Source organism: Acinonyx jubatus, chromosome D1, assembly GCF_027475565.1.
Source record: "Acinonyx jubatus isolate Ajub_Pintada_27869175 chromosome D1, VMU_Ajub_asm_v1.0, whole genome shotgun sequence".
Classification (NCBI taxonomy): Eukaryota; Metazoa; Chordata; class Mammalia; order Carnivora; family Felidae; genus Acinonyx; species Acinonyx jubatus.
This window is the reverse complement of record NC_069390.1, coordinates 86977805-86997241: the sequence shown is the minus strand read 5'-3', so window position 1 is coordinate 86997241 and position 19437 is coordinate 86977805. Positions and strand designations below refer to the sequence as shown.

The following is a 19437-nucleotide window of genomic DNA, read 5'->3' as shown; positions in this document are numbered from 1 at the left end:
AAACAGCCACCTTCCAACCATCAGACTGATTTCATCATGCCCCTTATCCTGGTTTAAGTCAAGACCAAAGGAAGGCCAGCTTCCCAAGTAAGACCTCCTGCTCAGAACACCACAGCACGGGGCTCAAATGTGAAAGCGAGGCCTTCCCCAACACCCACACTGGAAACTGCCATCTGAGCCATGTCACCAGCCCTCCCCATTCCAGAATGTTCTGTCGTCCCCTTCCTTGCTTTTCTTCCATAGTACACACCACCACCCCCTAGGGTATTTTACTCTATAATTTCTCTCCTCACCCTACAAGGTAGGCTTGAAGATAGCACAGCTTTTTGTCTGTTTTAATCGCTTCTCTGTGTCCCTGGCACCTGATACTAGGTGTTCAATAAATACTGTTGGTGAGCACAACAAAGGAGAAATACTCAAGAAGAGCCCCAGGAAAACTAGCTGCCTCTCCACTATGTGGCAAGGAGCCACCTGGAAGCCCCACCCGCCCATCACTACAGCACTTACTTGGCTCCAAGGTTGCCTTTGATGATGGGGGCCGTGACCACACTTTTGCCCTTCATAGGCTGGCTAATAACAGAGAGAGGAACTGTGATCCGCGTAGGCAGCTTCCCCTAAAGAGAAAATGAAATCAGGTTTACAGGCTAGATAAGGAAACCCCCAAGTGTCACGTACAGGGCCACAGAACTGAGGAGTGAGCACTCAGATACTCTCTTTTCCTGTATGCTGCAGGGTCCCGATATTTCTGAGGTGTGGGCCCAGGCTGCCCTCATAAAACTGCCAATAGGCTGTAGTTAAGAGCTCATGTACTGTATTTAGGTAGTCTCTGATCTGTGTAACAGCTCCTCGTTCACACTACCTACAAGAGCAACAACCATATAAAACTGCTGCCAGCAGGATAAATAGGTGCACTAAATCACTAAGGAAAGCGTGTGTTCACTTGAGCACAGTAAGAGTCTGAGCTCCTTCGAGGCCAGGCTCCTCATCATCCGTGTGCCTCCCGATACCTGGCACACAGTACTGAAGGAAGTGTGATGAAGGACACAGGCACTCAGGAGTTAACAGAGTGCATAACTACTGCTTCACTGGGGTGCAGGCTCACTGGTAGGGAGCAGACAGCAGGGCACGCTAGATTAGCAACAGGTCACATTTTCCAGGTGCTTTCCGTCTCTCCCAGAGATAAGAGGTTAGTTAAGGGACATTAATAATAAACTCAACCAAGTGAAAAGTCCAACCCCAAAGCCAATAAGGTCTAAAAGGAACAAAACAGAAGGTGACCACGCCTAGTCTTTGGGATTTCAGGATGGCAAAGATGAGCTCACTGCATCACCTGTTTTTAGGCCACCTGCTTTTTAACCCCTGGTTGGTAATAAAATTTATATACAGTAAAATCTTGTGTGAATCTGATTTTAAAAACAGATTCAAGAGAAGTAGTTGCTAGGATACTAAGAAAAAGCATCAACATTTCCCTTGAGCAAGCTATTGCTAAAGAAGCCGGGCCCTCAGGTGCAAAACTGTGTCACAGTTCCCCATACCAATCTCCACAGTTTACTCACAATTTGTAGTGCATCAGAAAGCACTGAAAGATGTCAACAGAAAACAGAATACCTTGAGATGGTGCCTCCAGGTGGATTTCCTGGTGGTTTTCTTAAGAATGCCTCAGTTGTGTCAAAAGTTTCAGACCACCACAACACCAACTGGAATCACCCCTTGGTGAACTAGCCTAACTAGCTGACTAGATGGAGAAAAGAATCACTGCTCACTACTTCCCACCCCCTCACATGCTTTTCAGGTTCAGGTGCCCCTGGCTACTACCTTTCTGTGTGAGGAGTCGAGAGCAAAGTGGACCAAGTAAGCACTGTTTCCTTGCTTCCTTAATTTTTGTGATATGAGAACCTAAATAAATACTTCCTTTTAAGCCGCACTGTATTTCAGAGTTTGTTGGCTGGTTGGTTTTACTAATGTTCTTCCTCCACCACTCTGGCTTTTATCCAAATTGCTGAGGTTTTATTATACAGCCTGCTTAGGAAACGTAAAACTGTGTTTTATGCTGTCCGTATTCACCCCACTGTACAGAACAGGGCTCCTTATCCAGAAACTAAAGAGTAGAAATACACATGCACCCAGAAACACACCTATGTTGATATGGGAATTTGCTTTATGATAAATGTAGTATTTCAAGTTAGCAGGTAAGGAATAAACCAGTCAATGATGTTGGAACAAAGTAAGAAATACAAAATGAGATATCTACAACATGCCATTCACAAAATATATTTCAAATGGATTATCAATGACACCTTTTCTAAAACCCTGAAAATGTTGTGAAAATGAAGGCTGATATCTTTATAACCCTGGAGTAAGAATGGCACAAGATGCAAAACCTAAAAGCCATAACAGAAAATGTTGATAGATCTAATCAGATAAAATACCTGTAGAGCAGGCTCCATATGCAAGGTTAAAAAATAACAGGCTGGAAGAAAACATTTTCTATATGTAACAAGAATTAACATCCAGAAGATATACAGAGCCACCCAAACAACATGAAAAGCTGAATACCTCAGAAGAAAAGTGGCAAAGATTTATTCTGCACTGAGAGCACATGCCAATCTCCATATGAATGGATGCCCAACTCCACTAAAGATCAGGGAAACAAAACAGAAAAAGAACTCTTTTCACCAGTAAGATGGGTACTTAAGTTAAAAAAACAAAAAAGAAAGAAAAAAACAAGATATCCAGCATTTGTTAGGATATGGGGGAAACATGAGAGCTGCTGATGGAAGTGGAAGGTGGTAGGGCCTTTTTGGTTGCACAACTAGAGTTATCACAACCTTCAGTATGTATACCTGACCCATTCTACCTCCGCTCCAGAAATACTTTCATGTGTTTCTTCATGGCAGCACTGCCCTTAAACAGTAAAAACGTATTCTTTAACAGATGAAAGGGTAAAGCACATGCCTTCTGTGGACTATCAGGTATGATTAAAAAGAATGCCGTCAATATCCGTGTAGGATCTAGAACAATCCCCAAAACATATTTTTAAATAAATAAGGCAATCCACAGGACAGTATACAGATGAAGCTCTCTCACAGGAATTTTTGTTTAAACTGAATGTGTACACACTGTACGAAAATGCTCGGGAAAAGGACCAGAAGGATAAATGCCAAAATACTAGTAATTAGTCCTCATGAAGGAAGAAGTAGAGAGTGCTGAAAGAAATTTTATTTTTTACTCTATGTACTTCTGTACTATTTTAATCACTTACGTACACACTACTTCAGAAATTTGTTTCAAAATCAAACAAAAGAGCCTAGTAGGAAATAAGCCTGTGTGGGTCAAATGAAGTGACAGAGACAGGGTCTACTTTCCATTCCTCAAAAGACAAGTTCCCCAAGCAGAAGGGCTATTCTTCCCCACTATGTTACTCACAGCCTGGGACGTGGAAACAACTGTGGTGCTGACAGGGACCTGCCGCACAGCAGAGGCTCCTGCCCCGATGCTGATGGGGGTGCTTGCAGCCCCAGAGGCCACGGCCACAGTCTTGGACACGGCAGCATTCATACTGGGCAAGGACACCGCCGAAGTATGGACAGTTCCAGACCCACTGGCCACTGAGGACCCTTGCTTGGCATGGGTCGCAACTGTGATGGTCTGGCCTGCTTTGGGGGGCATCACGCCCAGGCCCTGCACGATGCGGATCGTGGCAGCTGGTTTTGCTTCTGAAGAAGCCACTGTGTTTTTCCCCTTCTGGTCTGCCACACTCACACCAAGTGCCGGCATCAAGCGAAAAGCTGAACTGGAGGCTTCTGTTGGCTTGAGGTCAGGAGTCACTTTAACCACGGTGGTACCTGTTGGAGTGGACGAAGGGGCACTGGCCGAACTGGCCTTGGCAGGGCTATCCGTCGCGTGGACTGGATTAGAAGTGACGTGTAAGGTGGCAGAAATGCCTTTGCCCGCAGTGCCGCTTCCCGTCCCAAAGAGGTCCTGGGTCAGTTTCACTGTGGTAACCTGGGACTTGGCCAACGTGGCCATCATGTCCGGAGTGATTCGGAGAACCGTCTGGCCTTTGGCATCTGTGGTGATGGAAGAGGGTGGCAGACGCAATACGTCCTTACCCTGGATACGGAAGTTAGTGGCTGTGAGTGGAATGCTGCTGCCTGCCTGGGGCTTCACACCAAGCTGCCCAGTGATTGCCACCTGGATAGGGAAGAGACAGCACTGACAAGGGGATTCCCAGCGCTCAAATGGTTATGAGTATGATCACACAAACCTCCATTTCGTGGGTACGTGTCTTTCACATTTTTCTAATCTTTTGTTTTGAAAACTGGTAAACATTCACAAAAGTAGAAAACAGTGTAACAAATCCATGTACTACCACCCAGCTTCAAAGTTATCACTTTGCCAATCTTGTTTTATCTATCCTTCCCCACCTTTGCGGGGGGGTGTGGAGGTGCTGGACAGAGGAGTTGGAATATCTTAAAGTAGGCCAATATATAGCATTTTGCCGATCAATACTTCTTTACATATTTCCAACACAGAAAAGGACTTTTTAAATTAAAAAAATAATAGTAATCACCTACACATTGGACCAGATGGACTTAACAGAGATCATGGAATATTCCATCCAAAAACAGAAGAATACACACCTTTTTTTAAGTGCACGTGAAACATTTTCCAAGACAGATCACACGTCAGGCCACACTCACACAAAAAAGTCCCACCTATTATTACCCAATAATGACCTACAAGTATTATCTAATAATATATATTTGTATATCCCCAACTGTTTCAAAAATGTCTTTTATTTATAGTTGTGCCAATCTTCAATTTTGAGAGGAGTATGGCACAGTGATCAAACATGGGCTTTGGAGCCGCACCAATGCCTGTGGAAGGCCAATCTCCCATGTGTAACACATGTACTCTTCTAGCCTCAGGGACTGTCTGCTGCATGAGCAATTTCCTCCTCTCTACTGACTGCTGCCATCAGAATGCAAATGTGCTTTAACATTTCCCAACGTACACAGAAGCAGATCCTCATTTACTCCACATTCCCACCAGCCCCCATTCTCTGCTCTCTTTGAAAGTGCAATTGCTTAAAAACTGCCTCTATTCCCTGTCTCTACTTCCTCATCTTACATTCTCTTTTGAATCCATTCCCAAACCACCACCAATCCGCTGGGCCCAGTCAAGTGCACTCATTACCCATAACCAATGAGTGATCAATTTTTAGCTTCATGTCATTCACACCTTCGTATACCCGATATAGGTGCTGACTTTTCTCTCAGTCTGTATTCCAGTCTCTGCACCCCAGTGTTTTCTTCTATCTCAGTAAATGATATCACAATCTACCCAATCACCCAAGCCCAAAGCTGTGGGGCACACTCAACTCCCTTCTTTCAACAGACCCCATAATCTGCCCACTGGAGAAGAATCACACTGGCTCTACCGTCAACCCCATATCCGGAATCCCACTGCCTCTCCTACCTCCAAAGACAACGCACACAAGCCAGCACCAGTTGAGGATCTGGACCTGCTGCGACCACCTCGCCCCTGGTTTCCCTGCTTCTGCTCCTGTCCCTTGAATTCCATCCTACGCAGCAGCCAAGGGGTTCTGTAAATGTACACTAGATCAAGTCGCTCTGGCTCACAATCTTTAAATGGCTCCCCATCACATTTAAGAGAAAATCAAAGTCCAACAGGACTTAACCACAGCTAACCTCTCAAGCAGCCCCCCCCCTTCTAACACTTTGATACTTGCTCACTAAACTACACGCTTGATGGCTTTCCTGTTGTTCTTCAAGCATATTATTAACTCGTGGCACTTTCACTTACTACTCCTATGCCTAGAATGCTTTGTCCCCAGATAATCAAAATACAGCACACTAATATCATTCTTCCCCTCAGACCTTCATAGATCACCTTAGCTCAAATGGCACCCCTGTCACTCTGTAGTCCTTCCCCTGGTTACTGATGTTCATAGCTCTTCTATACCTGTCCCTGAAGTGGTTTTTGTCCCCTAGCCCCAGGAGAAGATAAGCCCACAAAGCAGGGATTCAATCTATGTCATACACCACCACATCCCCAATACTCTGGACAGAGCCTGGCACAAAAGAGCACTCAGTAAGTATTTAATGAAAAAAATGACAATACTTTACCATTATATGGTTCCGTTTCTTCATCTATAAAACGAGAATAACAAAAGCACCTACCCCATGGCGTTATGAGGATTAAATTATTTAATATCTATAAAATATTCAGCACAGTACAGGCACATGATAAGCACACCTATCATTGCTATTTTACCTAAAAATTCTTTGTCGTTGTTTTTACAGATTTTATTTTTAAGTAATCTCTGTACCCAATGTGGGGCTCAAACTCACATGCCTGAGATCAAGCCGCCCACTGCCTAACCATTCTTTGAAGTTCAATTATCATCTGTGCATGTTCATAACCAGGAAAATAAAAATGTATCCTACTATTATTAAAGGTAAACAGAAAGGCCAACAAAGTGTATAATGTCACACTACAAGATATTCACTAAGTAAATTCATGGGAAGTCTACTCCAAATCAAGAAGCTCAACTACTACATGCTGAATTTTTTGGAAAGAAACAGGGGAAATCTTCAGCATCTATGAAGCCTGTACTGCCGTTGGTGGGAACTCACCACTGAAATACCCATGAACTAAAGATCAAAGGTTACAAATCATTAAGATCTCTGACTCTCCTCTGCTTTGGGAAAAAGGATTTGGATCCACCCAGAGAGATTTCCACTGACCTGCTTGATAATGTTCTGTCCTGTGACATTCTGAATGACAGCAGCTGTGGAAGCACTCGGAGCAGAGCTCCCAGGAGAACTGGTGGCTGGCTTGCTCGCGGGGCTGGCTGTGGCAGGGAGACTTGTCATCGTGAGCCCTGTCCCAGGTCCAGGCCGCTGCACAGTGGCCGCCGCAGTCTGAGCTTTGACCGGCACGGTGGCCATTACTGTCTGGTTCAAGCGTGAGGTGGAGAGCTCAATTAGATACTGAGACGCAGCCTGGCACAGTGAGCCGCTTCCGGCATGTGCCACTGCCCAGGAAGTGCTCCCCCGAGACTACTTCTGCTCTATTGGTGCTTAAGGCTCACTGTGCTCTAAAGTGCACATTGTAAAGTTCTTGTATCTGTGTGGAGCACCTTAATTTTCAGAAAGCTTGCACATTTAACATCCTGTTGTATTCCTACATACGGAGAACAAATATTATACCCTTTTACAGCAAAGGAAACTGAGGCAGGAAGTAAGACTCTTCTCTAAAATTACCCAACTATTAGCGGTATGGCTAAGATGACAGGCACAATGGAAAGGGCCTGAGATTTAGAATCACATTCCACCTCCATCCACCAGGATCCTGATGTTACAATCCTGGGTAAATAACTAAACTTCTCAAAAGTTCTGATTCCCAACATGTAAAATACAACGACTTAAAAACGCTTAGCCAGCTTTGAACATCAAATGAGTCGCTGTGTTAAACAGCAGCAGCAGCAATAATCTAACGCTCCTTGGTCCTTACCCACTCTGTCAACTGGACCCATCAGACCACCTTGAGGTCCAGCTCTGCCGTCCCCGTTTACCTGTGGCACAACTTTGGTCTGAGTAGCAGTGGCTGGAACGCGCATCTGTGGTCCCGCTGGCATCTGTGGCAGTGTCTGAGTCGGCCCTGCTGACTGCTGAGTAGCAGTAGGAAGGCCAGGCTGGGCCACCACCCGCACCTGGGGCAGTCCAGCCGAGCCAGAGTGGCTCACCACACGGGCAGCTGCCTGAGAATGTGGTGGAGTCTGGCTGGAAGCCGGGGAGAGCATTGTTCCTAGCTGTGGCATTGTGGGTGAAGACACCAGAAGAACACTACGAGAAAATGGGGGCAAGGGGGATGATTAAAAAATAAAGCAAGTTAAGCCATACACACAAAAGATCTCTGGAGGGAGAAAGCTGGAGAAAACAGTGAAAGAGCTTACCCTGAGCTAGATTTCGCTGGCTCTGAGACAGGAGTAGGGCCACTTTTGTTCACCGAGGACACAGGAGGAGGGGAGATCGGAGTGGCAGGCAGAGCCGGAGTGGTGGGGGTCACAGGTGTGACTGGAGTGGGAGGCATGCTGGAGTCACTGAGGCTCATCTGGCTCTGCTCAGAAGGGCCACTGCTGAGGACTTTCAATGAACTCTCCTTGCTACCGGACTTCTACAAGCAGAAGGCAGATAGTTTAGCCAAAGTCACCAAAGGATGGCATGGTTCCTGATGCAGGGAATTCAGGGAAGGCCTGGCTGCCACCATCCCTGACACCGCTAAGGCAGCTGCTCTCAGGAGATCACTTACCACCTTGGATGGAGGCTTGGGTTTTTGCTGAAGGGCTTTTCTGGCTTTAGCTGCAGCTGCTTGTGCTTGGTGAATCCGCTCTGCAAACGAAGGTGGTTAAGTTTCAGCAACAGTTCAACCTCAGCACAGTAAGGAGGGTGGTTTCATTAAGAGCCAAGGCCTCACTGGTGGCCTCGCCAACGGGCTAAGTCTTGCCTCTATATTCCTATCCTGCCTGAACGTCATCACAAAGCAGAATGGAATTGGGGCAATAACTCAGAAGCATCCCTCATCTAATCAGAGCCTCACACACCAAATTCCTCCTCGCTCCGGTCCCGATGCAGGTAGATCCACAGCTTTCGCCCAATGTCGTATTTCACACATGGGTCTTTTTCATAATGCAGCCGATCCAGGGCCCCACTCACTACTGTGTTCACCTGAGAAGCAGAACAAAGTGGAAAAGGGACCAGTCAGACTCAGACACCAGGGAAAAACCACCGGATGTGAGTTGCAGATCCTATCTCAGTCTGGTGGCAATACTACCAATGGCAAGACCCCTGAAGGAGACAGTGACCTAAGAAGCTGCAGTAGAAGCAGAAGTAAAGGGTAGAGGGAAATCTGTGCTCCACAGACTGCAAGGGTCATAGGTCATCATTGTTCACATTTCTCAGGATCTCCTTCTTTCCTCTTTTTCATTCAGTTTTAAGAAATCATTATGTTGTATATTTTCTTGTAGGTTTTCTTAAATCCATTTTGGAACAAAACATTGTCTCTTTTCCATCCTACCTGAGTGCTGGTGACATCTGGTGCCAGAAACTGGGAGTCCTTGAGCAGCTCACAAATCTCGGCCCTGGTACCTTCCCCATTAGGCAGCCGGGCCGCAGCATCTCGAACTAAGGACATCAGAAAATGGAAAGTCGAAGAGTCAAGCAGGGCTGCCACTGAGGAGCATTGTCCCTCTACCTGCTCTTGTGGGGAGAAGCTGAGGTGTCTCTCTGCCTTAGTCAGACTCAGCACTAGGTGGACATTGCCCTCTGGAGACAGTTTCCTACACTTCAGACACCCTGAGCCAAAACTGAGGTCTGTGAACTTGGGTGAGGAAAAAAGTTATATATCTGACTAAAATTTAGCATTTCCTTCAATTATGAGCAATGGTAACAAACTTTATATTGGCGGTAGTGTGATATTGCGACAGAAATCAGGTATTTTCGTATCACACACATCACAGCTACTGTAGACAACTCACGATACCATTTCCACTCATCGCTATTCGGAAATTATAGGAGCTAAGTGACCTGCTACTAAAGGCTGTCATTTAATAACATAAAAAACACATATATTTCTGTACCATAAATTTAAGATTTTGATAAATATTTTAATAGGACTGGTTTCTTTTAGAACTCTTAAGTATTTTATTCATTTAAAGACAAAATCCTGGGGGCACCTGGGTGGCTCAGTCGGTTGAACGTCCAACTTCAGCTCCGGTCATGATCTCACAGTTCATGAGTTCAAGCCCTGCATGAGGCTTTGGGTTGACAGCTCAGGGCCTGGAGCCTCCTTCGGATTCTGTGTCTCCCTCTCTCTCTGCCCCTTCCCCACCTGCACTCACTCTCTCAAAAATAAACATTAAAAAAAAAAAAAAAAAGACAAAATCCTGGGGTACCTGGCTGGCTCAGTCAGTAGAGCATGCAACTGTTGATCTTGGGGTTGTGAGTTTGAGTCCCATGTTGGGTATATAGATTAAAAATAAAATCTTTAAAAAAAATAAAAAATACAAATAAATAACAATAAATAAGGACAAAATCCTGAGACAGTGTGCAGGATTCACCAGACTGCCAAAGAGCTTCATGGCACAAAAAAAGGTTAAACGTCTTATGTTTAAAAGAATCCGTCTAGGGGCGCCTGAGTGGCTCAGTCAGTTGAGCATCCGACTTCAGCTCAGGTCATGATCTCGTGGTCTGTGAGTTAGAGCCCCGCATCAGGCTCTGTGCTGACAGCTCAGAGCCTGGAGCCTGTTTCAGATTTTGTGTCTCCCTCTCTCTCTACCCCTCCCCCGCTCATGCTCTCTGTCAAAAATAAATAAACATAAAAAAAAATTTTTTTAAGAATCCATCTAGGGGCACCTGGGTGGCTCAGTCGGTTAAGTGTCTGACTCTTGATCTTGCTTCAGGTCATGATCTCACCGTTAGTGAGATCAAGCCCCGAGTCGGACTCTAAGCTAACAATGCAGAGCCTGCTTAGGATTCTCTCTCTCCCTCTCTCTGCCCCTTCCCCACGCATGTGCTCTCTCAAAGAATTAATAAACTTAATGTGTGTATATATGTATGTGTGTGTGTATATATATGTGTATATGTGTATATATATGTATATATATGTGTGTATATATATGTGTATATATATATATATGTGTATATATGCGTATATATATAAAAGGAAAAATAAATCTCCTCTGCTAAATATCCATTCAAAAACAATAAAAAATAAAATGAAAGAATCAGCCTGAAGGTAGCAAATTCCATATTTATGCTAGTTGGCTGGTCTGTAAAAAATTCCTGAATGAAAGTAAACGTGAGCCCAAGACATCAGGGAAGAAACTGATTCCTGGCATTAATCTCTGGGGGTAGAATCCCCCTTCATGTCCCAAACTCCAAGGCCTCGTAAAACTACATTTGACCCTCAAAGCCCTCAAAGCCAGGGATTGGGAGAGACAGCTGATGACAGAAACAAATAGATGGCACATACCAAGAGACAGGATGGTAACGTAGGCAGGACGGTCAGAGCGCAGCAGGGAGTGCTCCCGAGCCTTGTTGAGCGAGGTTTCCTTGTCAAAAACACCCTTCACAGGCCCCACTACAGACTCAAAGCCATGCATGCGAAAGGTGAATGCCTTATGGGGCTGGCTGTATCTGTAACGCTCCTAACAAGAGAAAAGGAACAAGGCACCTAAGTCAGAATTAGTGGGGTTCTTTCTAACACTCTCAAACAGTAGGAGATCAACCCGGAGAGACTAATGGGAACAGGCTATTCCACTAGGAATACTGAGCCAACCAGAGTGGAAATAGGTGGTCTCCAAAGCCATAGTCATTACCAAAGGGACTGAGAGATAAATGTAAATTTATTTTGCTAACTGGAAGAAAAACCCATGAAAACATTTCTTACTCCCTTTCCTCACACCATTTCCACCCCCCAGCAAACAATCTCAACCAACAGAATGTCTAAGGTTAAGGGTATGAATTCCCTCTAAGAATTTGGACTCCAAGAAGATCGGGCTCAGAGCTTTTTCAGCATGGCCACACAGATGCAGAGATTTTCACTGGGTTCTAGGTATTTCTTACCTGTTCCTGAAAAACTCGTTTCTCCTCCCCCGTGCTGGGCCGCACCACATAGTCAGTTCTTCTGGAACATAAAGAATTTTGTATCCATCACCCCTTCTCCAGCACCCAGAACCATTCCTTTGCACCATGAAAAAAATGTCCCTTCATTAGTACTCTGTTCCCACAAAGGTCAAAAGTTGACTTTCCAGATCCTACCAAGTAACTCCTGTATTTCCAAAAATTACTTGAGTCTTAGAAATCCAGAAAAGTACTAGGTAGTGAGACTGACATTTTTACCTGTTTTCAGTACTGTTGCTAAGCCCCATGTAATGACAACAAAAAAATTCAGCCTTAGAGGAACAAAAGACTTCATATTTGTAATATAACAATGGTGGTTTTTCTGCTTCAAAGAGACAGTGAGTTCTATACCCCTGTTACATAAACAGTTCTGTCACATTCAGGCTGGCCCTCCATGCTGGCATTCAGGAATCTAAAGAACCAAACCACAGCATCAAAGCAATATAATGCTTAGAAATAAATTCAACCAAGGAGGTGAAAGATGTGTACACTAAAAACTATAAGACTCTGATTAAAGAAACTGAAGAAAACACAAATAAATGAAAAGATAGTCTATGTTCACAAACTGGAAAAATGTTAAAATGTCCATACAACCCAAAATCACCTATAGATTCAACGTAATCAAAATACCAATGCCATTTTTCACAGAAACAGAAAAAAAATCCTAAAATTTATATGCAACCACAAAGAACCTCGAATAGTCAATGCAATCCTGAGAAAGAACAACAAAGTGGGAAGCATCACATATGAAGACTTCAAGCTTTATTACAAAGTTATAATAGTCAAAATAGTATACTGCTGGCATAAAAACAGACACATAAGCCAATGGAACAGAATCAAAAGACCAGAAATAAACCATTTTGTGTATGGTCAAACCACTGGCTCCATATTTGACAATGGAGCCAAGAACACTCAATGGGGAAAAGACAGTCTCTTCAATAAATAGTATTGGGAAAACTGGATATCCACATGGGAAAGAATGAATTTGGACCCCATCTTATACCACTCACAAAAATCAACTCAAAATGGATTAAAGACTTAACTATAACACCTGAAATTGTACAACTCCTAGATGAAAACATATGAAAGAGGTTCTTGGACACTGATCTTGGCAATACTTTTCTGGACATGACACCAAAATCATAAGCAACAAAAGCAAAAATCAACAAGTGATACTACATCACATAAAATCTTCTGCACAGCAAAGAAAACAAAATGAAAAAGCAAATGGGAGGAAATATTTGCAAATCTACATGTATCAAAACCACAATAAGAGATCAACTCACACGTTAGAATAGTTATTACCAAAAAGATAAAAAAACAACAAATGTTAGCAAGAATATAGAGAAACGAGAACTGCTGTGTACTGCTGGTAGGAATGTTAAACTGCTTCAGCTACTACAGAAAGCATATGGAGATCCCTTAAAAAATTAGAACTATCATATGATCCAACAACCCCACTTCTGGGTGCACTTCCAAAGGAAATGAAATCTTGAAAAGAGATGTGTACCCTTATTTACAGCATTATGTACAAGAGCCACAACACAGAAACAACCGAACTGCCTATCAGTCAATGAACATATATATTCCTTAAGACACCATATGATTCAACCATAAAAAAGGAAATCTTGCCGTTTGCAATAATATGGATGGCCCTTGAGGGCATTATGCTAAGTGAAATAAGTCAGTCAGAGAAGACAAATACTGTACGATCTCACATATGTGGAATCTAAAAAAAGCCGCACTGACAAAAATAGAGAGTAGAATGTAGAGAGTAGAATGGTAGTTATCAAGGGCTGGAGGATGGGGGAAATGAGTAGAGGCAGGTCAAAGGGTACAAACTTCCAGTTAGAAAACGAGTAAGTTCTGGGGATCGAATGCACAGCATGATGACTACAGTTACCAATACTGGTTCACATACTAAGAAGAGAGATCTTACATGTTCTCACCACAAAAAAAAAGAATGGATAATTATGTGAGATAATAAATGCAACTATTATGGTAATCATTTCATAATATATGCATGCATCAAGTCAATTATGTTGTACGTCTCAAACTTAAACAGTATTATATGTCAACTGTATCTCAACGAGGTTGGGGTAACAAAAGGGACCACACCAGGTTGGAAACAGTCACATGACATGATGTAATATAAAGAGCTCAGGATTAGAGGTCAAGAGGCTTAAATTCTAGTCCTGTCACTAACCTTCAGGAAGTCACTTGAACTCATGACTCAATTTCTTCATAGGTAAAATGAGAAAGACAGATTAGATGAATCCTTCTCAAATGGGAACTGAAGGAGAATTTGGGGAAAAGAGTAAGCCCTCCTACAAGATAGATTACATCCACCTCAAAGACTCCACTATGCAGTCCTCCCCCAATTCAGAATCCTCTGCTCAGAAAGCCACTCTTACTGATGGGAATGTGCTGCCCTTCTCAGGTATGTTAAGGCAAGTAAGAACAGTGGACTCCTAGGATCTTTAAAGTCCACTTATGGCTCTAACATGCTAAGAAATGTCAGCAAAACCACGGCAGTACCTTAAACTATAATTTCATGGAAAACCACCCACCATTAAAGTATTATACTCACACCCGAGGAACAGGTGTTGTGGCATCTGAGCTGTCTTCATTTTCTTGCTGGAGAAAAGGAAAACATGAACAGGTAAATGGACTAAAGAATTCTGGCTAATTTAAGGGCTCTGGAAACCCAGTAAGAAAGATCTGGTGTTCCTTTTTTAATTTTTTATTTATTTTGAGAGACAGTGAGAACACATGAGTGCACTAGTAGGGAAGGGGTAGAGAGAGGGAGAGAGAGAATATCCCAAGCAGGCTCCTGCTTGAGATGGGGCTTGCTCCCACAAACTGTGAGATCATGACCTGAGCTGAAATCAATAGCCAGTTGCTTAACTGACTGAGCCACCAAGGCGCCCCAGATCTGGTATTTCTTTAATACCTTACCTTACAGAAAGTCTGGTCTTTGGTTTCTAGCCATAGTTGAAAGAGTGCAGCTAATTCCTTTTCATTATCTTGGGACTGGCCTATCAGAAAAACAAAAAGGCAAAATAATAATAATAATAAAACAATCTAAAGTGTTACTCAGAATCCCACTTCTTCCTATGCCAGAGAGAAAACCCATCAGGACCTGTGCACATACTATCCCCTCAGCAGGTACTGCCCTCCCATTCACTCTCTGCCTGGACCACCACTTCTGGATGTTCCCTAAATAAATCACTCATTCCCTAGGGATTTGCTGAGTAACCACTGTGCACCAGGCACTGCATGGGCTAGGGTTATTCCATGAACTCAGTCTCTGTTCTCATGGAGTTTACAGTCAAGTGACACAAGAATACATATTAATAAAACCTCAAAGTGGTGGGTGTCACAAAGGATATTATGGAAGCTTACCCTAGAAAAGTTACCTTATCATGGTGGGGGGTGGGGGTCAGAAAAGGCTTCTTCTCATTAGTGGGTCACCAGAGACATTTTGGCAACCGGCACAGCAGTAAGAAGGCCCCCAGGCAGGAGAAAAGCTTGAACCCCTTGACCTTCCTTAGAAAGACGACCACTCACGACAGCTTGTGGAAAGAATACAGCCCCCAGGGCCCTACCCTTCTCAGAGGCAGCTGAGATGACACTTCTGAGGACTCTTACATGCTTTCACTAGACAATGTGCGGTACTGCCATCCCCAGAATGTGCTGAACTTCCTTATCCTGGGAAGATTCCTCGTACTCTGCTCTGTCCTCTAGAAATGCTTCTTCATAATCAGTTTCCCTATAGCCTTAATCCTGTTCCCGCATCACTCCCTCCACATCCTTGCCTGGTGTGAAGTCGGCCTCTCCCCAGTCCTTCAACCTTCGGGTGTGCCAGCTGCCTATCCTCTCACAGCCACGCCCTTCAGAGTGGAGCTCCTCCTTCCATCCCATCACTGATGCCAAACTATTTCCCCCCAGCTCTTCTGGAAAATCAAAATAAAACAAATGCCTGGTACCTAAGGATCTTAGCATCCACCTGTTCCACCCTGTCCCCTGCTCCTCTCAGCTACTTACCTAGTCATTCCTCACGGGGAGCTCTGGCTCACCAGTCTACTCCCTGCCACACTGTGCAACTGGCACATCCATACAGATGGTACAGCCAATATCCAAACGCCTTGGTTCTGTCCTCACGACCTCCTCCCTCCACTCCACCCCAGCCACTCACTCCCACAATCACAACTGGGTGTAGTCATTAGCTAAAACTGCCACATCCTCAACATGACTAATCCAGTGCCCCTCAACCCTGGCTACATACACACAGGAATCACCTGGGAACTTTTAAAAATACTAAGGCTCAGGTCCCACACAAGTCTATGGGTAAGACCTAGGGCATCAGTGTTTTTAAAAAGTTCCAAGCGCTTGCCAGACACAGCCGGAGCTGACAGCCTTTACGCTAATTCACACCTTCTGCTCCCAGACCACAGCCATCCAGAACCCTTGCTTGCTTCCCTTCTCCCACCAAAACAGCACTGTGACTCAACAGGGCTGCCAGCCCACGGACACCTGCACTTCTCCAAGCCCCCTTCTGTCACATTTCCCTCCCTACTGGGTTCCATCCGTGTCCATCACTTCAGTGGCAATCTTACCAATATAGTAATACCTGCTAACCACTGCTCCTGTATCTACATCATTCCAATCCCACAAAACTCACAATCTCAACTGTCCACATTCTCCATGCTTCATCTCAGAGAGCTGAGGGCTGCCAAAGAAAAAACACACAAAAGGGCAAAAAATACCACTATAAATGCCCAATGAGCAGCCTCAACGGACCCTCAATGCTGCCTGGCAATCTAACATAACCTCTGATCAAGCTAGCTTCCCATAACCACAGCAACTATGTCCCCATTCTCTCAACCTCCCCTTCTTACTCATGACAACCTCGCCTCTCTCACCTCCTACTTTACACAGAAAAGCCATCAAATCCAACTCCCTCAACGTTCCCACAATACAACCGTGAGCCTACTGCTGGGTGTCCACTGTTTCTGCCTACAATAAGAAATGTGCTGCCATTTCTGCCATCCAAGGCCAATCCCTCCCCATCTTCACAGGGATTTTTATGGTGAATTCTCCCTTCTCTCCTGTATTTTCAGCCTCCTTCTCTCCACTATACTCTTCCTATCAACACCTGGACTCTCTTAGACTTTCTCTCCTTTAAAAAAAAAAAAAAAAAAATGCCTCCTTTGGCCACAAGTCTCCCTAACTTTCATTCCCTCCACTGCTAAAACTCTAGAAAGAGATGTTTAGATTCACGGTCTCTTTAACCAGACATGTACAGGTAAAGGTTTAACTGGCTACAGGAAAGGAGGCCCTGACTGGTAGCACCTGCAGATCTACAAGGGTGCATTATGGTCACCAAACTGGCCACCGGTTTTATCTGGTCCATGAACTTAAAATCCTTATTACCTCATCCTAGACAGTCTGCCACCCTGGGCATAAGTACCCCTCCAGGCTGACTTCAAGCCACCAGCCCTACAGAGCCAGACAGAGCTGCAGTCAACTATCATGGGTCACCTTCAGCTCCCCACTGTCCTTGATGCCCATCATCCTGACAAAGAGTCATTTTTACAAGAAATTCACCATTTCTTCTATGTCCACAGATCCGTGAGCTTTAACTTACTGAAACTTTTAGACCAATCAAAACTAATTACCACTTCCCACTTCCTGACTCTGTCCTCCCCTGGTTTCCAAGATTCAACTATCTCATGGTTTCCCCCCAAGTCTGTAGTCACTTCTCCATAGGCACTTCTGCTCAGCCTGCTCTGCCTTGGAACTTCTCCAAGGCCCTCTTTTCTCCTCACTTCACGCTTCCTCCCTATGCCTTGGCTTCAATTCCTGCAGACATGCCAACAACTCTCTGCCTTAACTCTCCCATCTGGATTCTAAATCCACACACCCCACTGCTTACTCAACATCAACACTTAAAATACCTCAAAGGCAGCTCACACTCAGCATGTCCAAAACTAAACTCAAGATCTTCACCCTCACCTGAGGCAAGATGTCCTCCACACCTGCCTACCTCAGTGAATGACATCTTCACCACTAGGCACAAATCTAGCAGGAAATGATGCCTGATGGCACTCTCCCTTCACTCCCCACAGCCAGTCATAACCAAGTCCTGTGGCTTTTACCACCTAGAACTTTCTCAAATTGGTCCATTCTCTCTCCTCAGGTCCAGACTATCATGCTCTCTATGTGGGCTCGTGCAATCTTTTCGAATTGAATCTTCCCTAGCACCACAAAACCATACTGCTTCCTCCATATGGAATGTTCTTCCCCTCAGCCTGCCTAGCTCCTTCTTAGTCATCATTACTGTCTCTGCTGAAATGTTCTTTCCTCAGGAAGGTCCTCCCAACTCTGCAGAATATACCAACACCTCAACATAAACTTCCATCCTTTCTGGTACTTTCCCCCTCCAGAATGTATATATTTATTATTTCAACTGAATGAACGTTCATTATATACTCCAGCACCTAACACAATGCCTGACACCTAAAAGCTAAATACACATTGTAAGAAATAAATGGATCTACTGAGTTCACAACCTTCTCTCCATCTCTTTCTTCACAGACCATTCAAGAGGGTAAAGAGAAAGGTCTGTGAATTTCAGCAGAAAATCAACACAGAATTTTCCTCTTACCAGGGTCATAACTGTCACCAAGTTACTTCAGGTGCATGATACTACAATACAACTTAGTAAGTGGGACTTTGTAGATTTAAAACAAAAATAAGAATCCCAATCCTTGGAAATAGTTTATTCAGGGCTAACCAACATCTTTTTTTGTTTTTCAATGTTTATTTTTGACAGAGACAGACAGAATAGGAGCAGGGGAGAGGCAGACAGAGAGGGAGACACAAAAACTGAAACAGGCTCCAGGCTCTGAGCTGTCAGCACAGAGCCTGACACGGGTCTTGAACCCACGAAACGTGAGATCATGACCTGAGCCGAAGTCAGACACTTAACCGACTGTGCCACCCAGGCACCCCAACGGCTGTCCAACATCTTACTGCACGTTATCCTCAACAGCAAAGCCCATTGTTAGGAAAGAAAAACAGTATACTATCACACATTAATCTAAAACCATAGGTACAATCAATTCAAATGTGGGTGCTACTGTAAATACCCCTGCAGATTTAAATTCACAAGTACCAGGATGCATTGTAATAGAAGGGCTGTCCCACCCCTGCTGGGGTAAGCCAAAATCCAATACAGCAGTAAAACTTAGTGTGAGATACTAAAGAGGTCATGAAGGATTTTTTTACTGAGCAAAACAGGCTTAATATTGCTGTTTTCAAGATTCTACTGGACTGTATTGACTGGAAGACAAAAGAGGCTGAGCAGAGGAAGTGAGAAAATGAAAACCTACTGCTATGGATAGGCAGTATGAATTACTTACCAAGCAATTTCCACTGCTGGGTTTTCTCTTTGAATTCAACAAACGGAGAGAAACTGGAAGGTACAGCTGCAAGAAATGAATCACATGAACAAGAACACAGGTCAGAGAGAGCACTAAACTCAGAATAATTACCATCCCTGACCTCTGAGATAACTTTTGAATGTATGATAGCGTATCAGGACAGCAGAGACCCCCCAAGGTACAGCATTATGCAAAGCCATAATGGATTGAACCAGGAAGCCTACAGTTTACCAGGAGAATGAGATAAAGAGGGAAAAAAATACTTGACTCTAAAGAAA

General features: G+C 44.1%; 1 protein-coding gene across 9 annotated transcripts in view; it reads right to left on the bottom strand.

Annotated features, from left to right (window-relative positions):
- NFRKB (nuclear factor related to kappaB binding protein) overlaps positions 1-19437 on the bottom strand; it is a 42693-nt gene that overhangs the window by 4818 nt on the left and 18438 nt on the right. For 4 of the 9 annotated variants that reach the window (XM_053203863.1, XM_053203867.1, XM_053203866.1 and 1 more), the window contains 14 exons: positions 19139-19204; positions 15530-15667; positions 14670-14749; positions 14302-14348; positions 11655-11715; positions 11062-11236; positions 9106-9212; positions 8633-8756; positions 8341-8420; positions 7985-8205; positions 7604-7874; positions 6774-6983; positions 3427-4194; positions 508-614 (listed from right to left, as the gene is read on the bottom strand). In XM_053203863.1, the coding sequence (XP_053059838.1) occupies positions 508-614; positions 3427-4194; positions 6774-6983; positions 7604-7874; positions 7985-8205; positions 8341-8420; positions 8633-8756; positions 9106-9212; positions 11062-11236; positions 11655-11715; positions 14302-14348; positions 14670-14749; positions 15530-15667; positions 19139-19204 (2455 nt within the window). The remainder of the gene's footprint in view (positions 1-507; positions 615-3426; positions 4195-6773; positions 6984-7603; positions 7875-7984; positions 8206-8340; positions 8421-8632; positions 8757-9105; positions 9213-11061; positions 11237-11654; positions 11716-14301; positions 14349-14669; positions 14750-15529; positions 15668-19138; positions 19205-19437) is intronic. The other 5 variants (XM_053203869.1, XM_027036912.2, XM_027036915.2 and 2 more) reach the window with 3 other exon arrangements.